This window comes from Pan troglodytes, chromosome 1 (genome assembly GCF_028858775.2).
Source record: "Pan troglodytes isolate AG18354 chromosome 1, NHGRI_mPanTro3-v2.0_pri, whole genome shotgun sequence".
Taxonomy (NCBI): Eukaryota; Metazoa; Chordata; class Mammalia; order Primates; family Hominidae; genus Pan; species Pan troglodytes.
Window position 1 is genome coordinate 156634426 of NC_072398.2, and position 12772 is coordinate 156647197.

The 12772-nt window shown below is 35.9% G+C and overlaps 1 protein-coding gene across 8 annotated transcripts in view; it reads right to left on the bottom strand.

The window, feature by feature from the left end:
* Nucleotides 1-12772, bottom strand: part of TNNI3K (TNNI3 interacting kinase) — a 304916-nt gene that overhangs the window by 169935 nt on the left and 122209 nt on the right. For all 8 annotated transcript variants that reach the window (NM_001204797.2, XM_009459335.5, XM_054659350.2 and 5 more), the window contains 6 exons: nucleotides 3573-3659; nucleotides 2951-3007; nucleotides 1865-1957; nucleotides 1715-1772; nucleotides 1394-1588; nucleotides 592-696 (listed from right to left, as the gene is read on the bottom strand). In NM_001204797.2, the coding sequence (NP_001191726.2) occupies nucleotides 592-696; nucleotides 1394-1588; nucleotides 1715-1772; nucleotides 1865-1957; nucleotides 2951-3007; nucleotides 3573-3659 (595 nt within the window). The remainder of the gene's footprint in view (nucleotides 1-591; nucleotides 697-1393; nucleotides 1589-1714; nucleotides 1773-1864; nucleotides 1958-2950; nucleotides 3008-3572; nucleotides 3660-12772) is intronic.

The window sequence follows — 12772 nt, forward strand, 5'->3', positions numbered from 1 at the left end:
TTCACCCAACACTGCTCCATTTTGTATATTGGCCTTTCCTATAAGACTTTACTCAGAGAAAGTTTTCACTATTTAGGAAAAGTTTTGAGGTCACTTGGGGTTCCAGCACTGGAACACTCTGATTTCATATTTGTTTCACATGAAATCCTCTTTACCTGATAACTAGGTAAATAAGCTGTTGTGGTTAAGCTGAATTTACGGTAGCACAAAGTACGTTTCAGATAATTTTATATCAGGAGCTACTCCAACACTTCACTTTATAGGAGACATATCATTTTTTAATAGCCATTTAGCTCACTGCTTGATGTGACCTTACTGACCTGGGAACTAGTTAGCTGGTGCATCTTACAGATATTACTATATTTGTGAATATTCTTCATAGATTTAAAAGATCCCTGAGAAGCAGTTATACAGCTTTCTACTCCTTAAAAGACAATGACAAAACTTTCTATCACCTAAGCTTATGGTAGCCTGTCCTCTTAACCAGAGTACCCTGATCTGCAATAAGTCTAAAATGTATCTTCACTGAAATCTGTCTTAAACTCCCAGTTAGTCATACCCTTCTGAGTTCATTATTTAGGAAAAAAATACCTGTTCAAGTCACGATGTATAATTGGCTGTGTCAGGTTGTGAAGGTACTCCATGCCTTTGGCAACATCTACTGCAATAATTAATTTAGACTGCAAATCAAGAATCCTAGAATTTAAAAATAGATTTAACAGAGATGAAATGGTCAAAACGAATATCAAAAAAGCAAATGATGTGTGAGAGTTGTTATTTTATATCATCTTAATAATTTTTTTTTCTTGAAGGTTAAGCTAGAAATTCAACAAATCTGAACAGCTTTCCTACATCAGAAAATGCTTAATTATGAATCAATTAAGATATACAGCATCTCTTAAGATATTATACTTGGTTTTATAATTTATTTATAATACTATACTTAATTTCTTTGTAATATTGTAAAATGAAATCTATTTTAATCACTGTATGAAACTACATTCTAATTACTATATGCATAAACTCAGAAAGTGAATTCACATTGGATTTGTGCAAGATCGCTTTTTTAAAAGTTTATTTTATTCTGAGCTTACATATATCTTCTTTATCAGTATTTCAAATTTAGCCTAATTATTTTAAGCTCCAGTTTCCAATTTAAATTCCTTAAATTTGTTATCTTCAACTGAATTTCTGCTAAGAAAGCATAAAGTATTTCTATTCATTGAAACACAGTTATTAGGCATAAATTATTAGCGATATTAAAAATGACACACTTGCTAGCAGCACTCAGATTTCAAAAGGTGAAGGCTCATCCAATGGGAAACCCTCTGAAGTATTGCAAGAGTAGTTTCTATGGAATGTCCAAGGATAAATCAGAACAAAAGACCCATACCTCTTCTGCTCATGAAGGAGGGAGAACAGAGAACCCCCTGATATGTATTGAGTGACAATGGCAAACTGGCTGGGATCATTCAAGCAAGCGCCCACAAACTGAATTACGCAGGGATGATTGAGCTGGCAGAGAATGGACACCTCTCGGCAAAACATATCCACATCTGACTTGGAGCAGTAGGTATTGGCTCGATAACTGGAAATGGCAGCAACAGAAAATCTTCAGTAAACAGATGGATCCAAACAAGGGGCTTGCCATGCACATGCTTCTCAAAGGTCACAATTCCACCTGGATGTTAAATTTTTTCATTTGCTTGCTTACCGTTTTATAGCCACTATTTTATTTCTGCATCGTCCTTTATATACTTTCCCAAAAGAACCTACAATTGTTTAAAATAAATAAATAAACACATATTAACTTAAACTCATTCAACTAAACCGGACCTTTATTTATTTATTTATTTTAGGTTACCTGAGCCAATAATCTCATGGAACTCAATTTCTGAGAGCTGAAGATGGAAATGTGAAGGCAATCCAGCTCTTAGGAGGAGAATATCTGCCTTCTCTGCAAACAGAAATTGTCATTTTATTTTTTAAGGTAAAAACCACACACATGGATGTGTATGCACGTGCATATATATATTTAACTAAAAACATAATTTCCTAATAACATTTAATTTTTAATTTTTCAACTGTAATTGACTACTTAAAGATGCTAAAACCTTAACCCAAATGATCCCTAACCCCCTGCATTAAAATCATGTTAGTTCTATGTCTTGATTACTCACTCCTTGTTACCAGGGCTAAGGGTCTATTCCTGATCTACTCACTCCTTGTTACCAGGGCTGAAGGTCTATTCCTGATCTATTCCTGCATGACATAGCAACCCTGGAGTCCAGTCCGTATCACATTATGATAAAGGTTCTGATCTGGTAACTCTCTTCAGTCTATTCCAATAGGCTTAGCCAAATATCCATAAACTAACCTCAAAGGGATGCCAATTAAATGACAGGAAATAAGCGTATGAATCATTCTAAGGAAACACTCATTCTACATTCTAAGGAAACTATTTGGAATTTAAATTCCAAATAGTTAAATATATATTTACATTTGAATCAAAGTTTTTACTTTCCTGGTCCAATGTTATTCATTTCTGTGTGAAGCATACATTCAAAAATGGTCCCAAAGTATTACTTATTGGGGATATTTTGAAAAATAATATATATTTTTTCACATATGTTTTCTAGTCCCAATTCTCCTTAAAGAAATATTGATATTTATAATTCATTTTTATAAAAAACAGAAACATCTAAACAGTCCAGTGAGAATTTGATTTTTCTTTAATAGTCATGTGAAATTTTCACTGTTATTATATCTTTATGCACTGAAAGGAGATAAAGGGTAAGGTTAATTATGAAAAGAACGGTCTGTCAATAATATTTGTTGTGCTTGTAAAATAGTCATCATTTGTAATATGTAAAACAAAATTGAAAATTACATTTGAAGCAATAGTTATCCTTAGTAATTAAATATAACAATTGTCCCAGATTATAAGTACCTTTTGTCATGCTTTTAATCTTCCCCAAGGGTGATGGAACAGACACATAGGAGCCATCTAGAAATTAAATTATATAATAGAGTTGAAAGTAGCGATCATTTTTTTCTACATAAAAGTTCAACATTATAAAAATAAGCAGATGACGAAACGAAGTAAAACTATCGCTTCAGGCCCAAATCTTTCTCTGGATACTGAAATTGTACTGCAAGTGTTTATTTAGAAAGTGCATAAAAAGATTTTTTAGAAAATCCAAGTTGTAGCAGACTCTAGCAGATTTAATTTGTCTCTGGATATGAGTATTCAGTAATAGATTACTGAAATGGAAAATGACTGCTCTCAGCTTATCCAGGCCTTCCTAGTCATGCACAAGCCTCATAAACATCCAGTCTGGGAAATGTTAAACTTGGAGGAGCTGCAGATTGGTGAGTTAGAAAATAGCTGAAATGGAGGCTTCTTTATGTTCAGCCTCTCCCAGACATAAGGTTACTTAAAATAAATCTAATCTGACATAGGCTATGCCCTCCTCCCTAACCCCTGAAAGAATGATAGTAACATAAACACAGGTTTACCTTTAGGCACAATATATTATACAACAATGAAAACTGAATAAGAAAAGGGGTACCTCCTCCAGGCTGAGAATATTCATTACAGGGCAATTCATCTTGTGGTCTCTTATAATGCTTCAGGAGTGTGACAATGGCATCATGCCCTTTATGAAAAGATACAAAGAACAAAGAGTCCTAAATTTTGTTTAAGTTATTCAGTCTACTCTCAAATCCAAAAATTATTGGAAGTAGCTTACAACATAGGACAAATCATAAGAGGTAATGTATTGCAATAGAAATTTAGTTCATTCATTCTTTGGTTCAAAATAATTTCTTAAGACTACCATATGCGAAGCACTATGTCAGGCACTCTATTGGGAATGGGTACTGGTGATGCAGTGAACAAAGTGACCATGGTCTTACCCTTAAGAAGCTTACAATGTAGTTGAACAAATAATCAGAAAAATGATGAGGATTTCTAAATAAGGCAATACTAAGTACTATGGGAATATATAATAAGGGCACTATTAAAAGGGCAAAAAGTACATACAGTAATCAGGAAAGAGAGATGTATTTGCTGTGATTGAGCGTACATTTGATTCAGTATTGTAGTATTATGCAGCACTAAGATAATTTACATAGGTTTTTAGAGACAGCTGGCTGCCTGCCAATATTTGTACTTCTCTTTCACAGGGTGATTTTGTCACTGGGAATGGCTGCCCACCCAGTGACATTTTCCTATGTACCTTGCATCCAACTGTGGCCTTGCGACATATTTTCATGAAGGGAATATGAGCAAAAGTGAAGTAACTTCCAGGTCTGTGCCTTAAGAAACAGGTGAGCCTTCTCTACTCTTCCCATTTGCTGGCTAGATGCAGAAGGCTCTGAAGCTCTGAGGGTTGGAAGAAAGCCATCCACTGACCAGAAATGCCCACCCTGGAGTGCTATATGAGAAATACTTTTCTATTATAACACCACCAACAATCTAGTGTTTACTAGTTACACTAGGGGCTTATGATTGTGAAGGATAAAAAATGCCAAATGATCCTCTGAGTAATGCAATGTTTTTCAATAAAATTAAACTTCAATACTATTTTAATGCGTTCACTATAAAAATAATCTATGAAGCTAATTTACAAAAGAGAAAAACAGCCAACCTTAAAGATGTTGCCATAGGATTTGCGAAATACAACAGAGCTTATTGTAAAACTGGCAAATTTAAGGAATTGAAAAAGCATAAATACTTATCCATCACAAAGGATCTGTAGTTAACATGGGTTAAGCATACATCTAGCTTATGTAGAGAGTATATGCTGAGATTTGCTTGCCTTTCAAATCTTCCCTTCCCCAAAAACTTTAAATGAACAGTGCATTCAAGATCATGAGGTGGAAAAATCATGGTATTTACAAACACGAAAAGCTTTTCCAAAGGTAACAAGGTTAAGATTCTTCGAGGAAAAAAAAAAAAGCATTGTGATTACAATTGCTAAAACTGGTAGCAAAACTTAAATCTACATAGTTAAAAACTAGTGTCTATTTTCTTATCATCTCCAGCTTTCTATTCATGACTGGTGGATCTCTAATTTTCTCAAATCATAGGCATAAGTTATAATGAAATGACGTGGGGGGCAGTCTCATTGGCATTCTTTCTTTGGACCGTAGTGAGCTCACGATCAGGGAAACCTTAAGACTAATTTAAGGACATTAGCCAACAAACTAATTTCTAGGGGAAGCACCTAATAGGCAGAGAGAATAGATAATGTAGTAGTCCCAAGATGGGAGCAAACATAACATGTTTAGAGAATGAAAAAAGGCCAGTGTGGCTACACAAGCAAGGATGAGAGTGGTATCAGATTTGGTTGGAGAGGTAGGCAAGTGTACTTCACGTGGAGTAGTGCTTCTCAAATTTTTTTACTATGTATAAGAATCACTTGAAGTGCAAGTTCAAACAGATTCCCAAGCCCTGTCCCAATAGATCACAATTGAAAAAGTCTGTAGTAGGGGCTGAGTGTTGTGTTTCTAACAAGGTCCCAGGTGATGCTCATCAGCAATCTGCACTTTGACTGCGACTGATGTAGAGCTTTACAGGTGAGGATAAGGAGATGAGATTTTCGTGTAGTGTAGGCGAGATGGGGAGCCCCTGAAGCATTTTAATTAGTTAAAGGATATGATCTGTTTTACTTTTTAAAAAGATCCTCATCTACAGGTTAGAAACGATAATCCACCCTTGTAAGATTGTTGTAAAGATTAACTAAGATGATGTATGTAATATGCCTTACAGTTCTAACACATCAGTGTGCATTTTGGGTCTTGTCACTGCTTTTACACTTTACTTTTTGCCCCAAGAATTGTAGGTGAACTTGGAAACTCCTTTTTGGAATTTCAGACGAATCTTCTAAATACCAGTGTATTCATTTTCTATTGCTGCTATTGCTAGTTATGACAAACATAGTGACTTAGGCAATACAAATTTATTATCTTATAATTCTGGAGGTCAAAAGTTCAACATGGTTTTCTCTGAGCTGAAATCAAGGTGTCAGTAGGACTGCATTTCTTTCTAGAGGCCTTAGGAGATAATCGGTTTCCTTGACTTTTCCAAGTTTTATAGGCCACCCACATTCCTTGGCTTGTAGCCCCCTTCCTATTGCTTCAAAGCCAGCAATGGTTGGCTTAGTCCTCATATCATATTGCTCTGACCTCTGCTTCTGCCCCCCTTTTCCATATTACAATGAGCCCACTGGGATAATCCAGGATAATCTATCTCTTAAAGTCAGCTAAATAACAACCTTGATTCTTCCCCATGTAAGGCAGCCTACTTACAGTTCCAACAAACAGGACCTGAACATCTTTGGGGGTGGCGGGGGGCATTACTCTACCTCCTTGATTCTTCCCCGTGTAAGGCAGCCTGCTTACAGTTCCAGTAAACAGGAACTGAACATCTTTGAGGGGGCATTACTCTACCTACCACATCCAGTTTCATGAATATTTCAGTGTGCTTGTGCCTTGCTTGTGTGTTGGTGCTGCCTGCTGTTGAGCATTTTCTTTTCTAGCTTTGGTGGCCATTTTAACCTCAGGATAAAAGTAGTACTAAACACCAAAAATTCCTTTGGAATTAAAATTTGGCTGAGTGTCTTGACTCACACCCCAGTGTTTTGTGGGGCTGAGGTGGGGGGATTGTTTGAGGCCAGGAGTTGAAGACCAGGCTGGGCAACATAGCATGACCCCTATTTCTTAAAAAAAATTTTTTTTAAATTAGTGGGGCATGGTAGCATCTGCCTGTAGTCCCAGCTACTGGGCAGCCTGAGGTGGGAGAATCACTTGAACCCAGGAGTTTAAGATTGTAGTGAGCTACAATCACACCATTGCACTCCAGCCTGGGCTAGACCTGGGTGAGACCCTGTCTCTAAAATAATAATAATAATAATAATAATAATAATAATACCCCTCATCTGTTCCTTGCTAGAGTCACAGATTCTAAGGTTATTTTTTTATTTTTTTATTTATTTTTTCCTCCCTTCACACTGTCTAATCCCACATTAATAGGACCTATAGTGCTTTTGGAATCTTCCTTTTACTTAATTTGGTCTTCAAGTGTTTGGGCCCAGGAAAAACACTAAAACAAAAACTCTTTCTTATTTCTGTTTTTCCTAGGAGACACTTCTTGGGGGAATAAAAACAACCCAAACCCCTACATTTACCCAAGCACAACAAAGCTTAATTCACAGAGCCCACCTTCCAGTCTGTCTCAGCCCCTATATAGAATTGACACCGGCTGACAGACGAGAGGGCCTCATGCTTTCCCCAGTGAAGCAGAAAGTTGCATCCTGAATCCTGAGCGCCTGTGTGAGTTAGTGATCACACCCTTGATGTTACCTTTCATTTCAACAGCTCTCTTGGCTCCACTTGCTCTGAGCAGTTTTCATTTCCTGCCAGCACAGTGGCACAATTTGCTGGCATTTTCTTTGGGATGCTTTTCATCAAGAGCCTAATGAGTGCCTGGGTTCTGGCTGATGATAAGCATGAGGCTGCCAGGGAAATGCCAAGAGGCCCCCTCAGCTCTGGAAGGCATCTCTGCCTGATTTCCCACCTCCTGCTAACTGTGGGCTAAGGCACCCACGTATGGGAAATTTTCCATGACTAGAACTGCTCTGACAAGCCACTAAAGTACATGCAAAGAAACCCAAAACCCACTAAAGCCCAGCTCCTGGACACTTGGCCACAAGGAGTTAAGCAGAAAAATAAACCTTAATGGAGCTCACTAAATGGACTTGTTAAGCCAAACTCCTGATAATGGATACACCCAGATAACCAAGGCACACTAATGGAATACCTCCAGAGATAATCAAACTTCCACTAATTAAATAAAATGTTTTCCTATATTTAAGAATTTACTATCTACACCCAAGCATTTTACCAAAATAGAAGGTCGCTATGTTATTAGCCTAATGCAGCTCTAATGATGATCTGCACTTTTAGAGTATTATTCACTGGAGCACCTGAGGGTTTTGGCAAATGTGATTCTTCTCCCAGCTTGAAATCTCTTTCATTTCCTGCTCCTCACTCTTTCAGTCCTGTGTGTATTCTCCAAATTCAGTGCTTTCTCTTTAATTTGTCTACTTGTGTTCCTTTACTTCTTATATTTGGTGTGATTTCTCCCCCTCTTAAATCCTCTTTGCTTTCAACTTTCTTAATAGTTATTTTAAAACCTAGGTTTTGTTTAAGATGACAAGTCAATCCAAGAGACTGTTACAAAGACAATTTAATATCTACATCATAGTCATATATACAATAGATGCTTTATAATTATTTAAGAAGGGAAGTACAGTTTATCTCCCTATAAGGTTGTCTCTCTGTCCCCCACAATTTTAATTTAAAAACAATGAAAGCTGATTCTAATCTCTTGCTATGAGAATATTTTAAGAACTAGATCTGGAGATTAGTGGTAAATGACACCAGTACTAAGACCTCCATGATTTGGTGACTCAGAGACCCTTTGGGTTCACGGCTGGATAGAGAACATGGAGATTTAGTCTCAGTTACAGAAGGAATTCTCATTGACCTCATGTCTCACATGCCCAGGTCATCAAAGGAACAGCCTAGGCCTTGCTTTATACCTGGCCCAAATAATGAAACTTTCACAGTAATGATAAATATTAGGCTTTGTTCAATATTTTAATATATCCCCTTCCCATTATGGTAAAAACTCACTTTCCAGAAGCATTGAAAAGTGGAATCAGAGGGTGGCTTTGGACAATTGCCCTTCAATGGCTCATCTTCCTCCTGACCACCCTGGTCCCATATACTGTTCATTATTAGATCAGAGGCGACAAAAATTTCTGGCTTGCTACATCTTCTCATCACTTAAATATGAAAGATGTCCTAATTTTATATCACAGAGAGGGAACTCACATCCCCTTTGACCCATTATTCTTGTTCCTTAATCAGCAGGCCCCAGTAAGGATGTCACTGGTCCTTTACCTTAAGAGAAGAATCCACAGGCATGAATGCTTTTGCCAAGATATTTTTATATCCAAACTAAATTATTTAGCTATCCTTCCTTTTTCTCTTTTTCTCATTCTGCTTTCCTTTCTCTTTCCTTTTCTTCCTTAAATATTCATTGTGCACCTATGAGGGGCCAGCTCCAATAACACCTTCCCAGAGAGACCTTCCCCTTCCATGATTACTCAATTTTAGATAGTATCCTTAAATTTTGTGTTCACCATTGCATTTCCTTTTATTTTATTCATAGCACTTATTGTTAACCCATATTTTCTATTTGCTTTCTTGCTTGCAGCCTGTGTCTTCAAGTTAAAAATGCAAACTTCCTAAGATCAGGGAGGTATTATCTGTTTTACTGTTCCTAGCACAGTGTCTATCACACATTAGGTTGGCAATACATTTTTGTTGAACGAATGAATGGTACTAGGTATGAGAGAGAGGGTTGAAAAAGAAATATTATTTACTTTTATATTCAATGCTATCTAGTGGAAAAAATTATATAAATATAATTTCACTCAAATTTTATTTAGCCAAGCTCTAGGAAGAAAAGGTACATGATGTGAATGTGTATAATGGTGAATCTTACAACAGTCTGGAAGAGTCAGGATAGTTGAGACTGTCTTTTAAGCTCAACTTGAAAGATGAGGACAAACTCATTAAGCAAAAAGGTAAGAGAAAAGCATTCCAACCAGAAGAAAATTTTTGCAGTTCCAATGCATGGAAAGAGGAGCTTTAGAACATACTTTAAAATATTTTGCCTGTTTATTTGAATATTAGGACTGTGCAGTTAATAAGGAACCTATGATATTTACAGAAATAGTTACAGAGACAACAGAAAAGTGGTAGTTAGTATTTCTTAGAATATCAACTCACCAGATGCCATGTAGCAGAACATGGAAAAGAATGTTGTCAAAATATTTTCTTCCTGTCTCTCTTACTGATTTCAACAAGCATGAATATCTATTAGGAGTCATCCACTGAATTCAAATTTTTGGAAGACAATGAATTAAAGGCCCAAATGCTTGCTCTCAAGAAGTTTACAATTTGGTAAGAGAAGAGAGTGTTTCAGTATAAAGTGGTAAACACAGAGAAAGAGATGAGCACATAAAAAAATAAAATATAAAGAAAGGATGTAAGTGCTAGGCTGGAATGTCAGGGAAGACTTTCTAGAAATATTCAATAAGACTAGGAGACTTCCATAAACTAAGTCTTGAAGACCAAGTGGCAATCAGAAATTTAAAGAATGGGGTGACATGGAGAGGACAGAGAGGACATAAAGGCAGATTGGACTGCCATGATAAAAGTCTTGGAAACATGAAATAACATGACATATGTAAGGATGAATGAGCAGTTTTATACTATTCCTATTATGTGAAGTGACACAGCCTCACAGGGTTATTATGTGGATTTGATGAGTTAATATATGTGAAGTATTTAGAACAAGCATGGCAGAGAGTGAACACTGAGTGAATGTTGGTGATCTAGCGAATATGATGATGGTTGTGGCATGTGGGGTTGCCCATGTAACAGGAGTAAGAGGATATGAGGTTCAAGAGGCAAGAAGTACACAAGACAATAAAGTCTCTGTGTGTTATGATATCAAGCTGAGACTTTTTCTTATGGGTGATAGTATATCAGAGAAAGGTTTTAGACTGGGGAATAATACGGCCTTATTTGCACCTTGAATATATCTCTCAGTCTACAGTTGGAAAATTTCAAAATGCTGAGGACAAAAAAGGGCAGTTATGAGGTTATTAAAATGGATTAGAAGAAGTATTATGAGGATCTGAATTAAAATAGTGATAGTAAAAAAAAGAAAAAAGGATGGATTAAAAATGTACTTATTAAGCAAAATAAAGAAGACTTTTTGATTGAATCGATAGGATGTGTGGTGGGAGGAGAAGTTGAGGAGGAAAAAGTAATCAAGCATCAGTCAAGATTTCTGACCTAAGTGACAAAGTGGATGGTAATACCATTAAATGGCTGATTGAATAAAGGATACATAGTACAAGAAAGAGAATCATGAGGACAAAAAAAAATGTTAAGTTCAATTTTGGACTTGTTGAGTTTTGCAGGGTCCTCAGATATCCAAGCAAAGAAATCAAGCAGTCAGTTGGTATGGTGGTTTGAAAATATGATCACAAATTCTTTGACATTCCTCCTTGACTGTGGAGAAAAACCCTGCTGTAGGAAAGAGGCTTGCAAATTTGTGCTATAGTTTTAAAATATTGTTTTATGTATTTGCATGCAACTATGCACATTAGAATAATGTCTTTGGATTACTTTCATAATATTTTGATTAGTTATTTTCAAAATCTCCTTTATTTTGCTTCAGTTCTGAGGCTTAAAATTAATGGTATAACTTGAGCCATAAATAAGAAATACCAATATAACAAAACAACACACACTTTTTTATATGCAGGGATTGTCCAGAGGCGTTTGGCAGGAATATAAGCCCTTCATCAGAGGGTTTATAGCGGATTCCTATTATCCTAATATATTATAATTTCTAACTGTACATGTTATAAATTAGGAAAGACCATGAAATTTGGGAGTTATGTGGATTCGATTGAATCTCTGCTCTGCACTTACCAATAAGAGCTGCCGCCATTCTTATTGAGACTCTGTTATGTGCCAAGCACTTAAATCTTATCCTTAAATCTCGTCAGAATTCTGTAAAGTGGTTATTAATATCCTCATTTTGAATTTGAGGGTAAATGCTGAAAGAGGTTAAAGGACTTGCACAAGGTCATTAAATAATAAGGATGGAGTTTTGGCTTAGATCTAATTTTACAGTGTGTTGGTAAGAGCTTGAATTCTACAACAAGACAGACCTCCTATTTGGTACTGCCTCTCTACTCAACAACTGCATGGATTGGGCAAGTGTGACTTAACAGCCCTAAGTCTTAATCTCTTTATCTATAAAACAAAGATAATAAAAATTTAAAGGGTTATTTTGATTAAATTATATATACATATATATGCATCTGTAAAAGATACTCAATGAATGTAAGTTCTCTTTTACTATCCATTTTAAGTATGTGAATTCTTATGTTATTATATTTCAAAAACACTTTTGTGAGTTATTTCCCTGCAATGATGAAGGTTTTTCCATTCTAATGACAGTTGAGATTATTTTACTTACTTATTTTTTTTTAAAAGAGAGCAGCTAAACATGTAAGAAGATAACCAGTATACGAAAACAAAAATTCACACATGGATTCCTTACCCCAATCCACTCTTGCACACTAAACCAGTATCACTAAACTAAGTAACTAAACTTGAAATAGATAGGAATTCAATATAGAAAAAGCCTGAGAGTTCATAATCTATTGGTGAAAATTTATCAAATAATTTAATGAATCTATCTCTTCTTACTTGTACTCCTCTCCCACCCTCATTTGTCAGTTATTTTTTTACTGTCTAAAAACTGTGGAAACTCATGACTGTAAGATTTCATTACTTTCAGAGAATACACTATAGTACATTTACTACAAATAATTCACACAATACTACACTTGTCAAAAGGAATGAACAAAGTATATATCATGGTACAGGAGCCTTGATTTTTATTGTTTTTGCTCACTTATTCACTAATTCTCCACCTCCAGCTTCCTGTCACTGTGAATTAGGCGCCTTTGCTGTATACAAATATTGTATTCTGGGTAATTAGATATTGTGATAGGAGCCTCTGTATATTACTTTAACTGGTGTCAGTACTGAAACGAATAAGAAGTTTTTAGTTCTGTTTCTAGTTTAGGTTATTTTCTGACCCTAA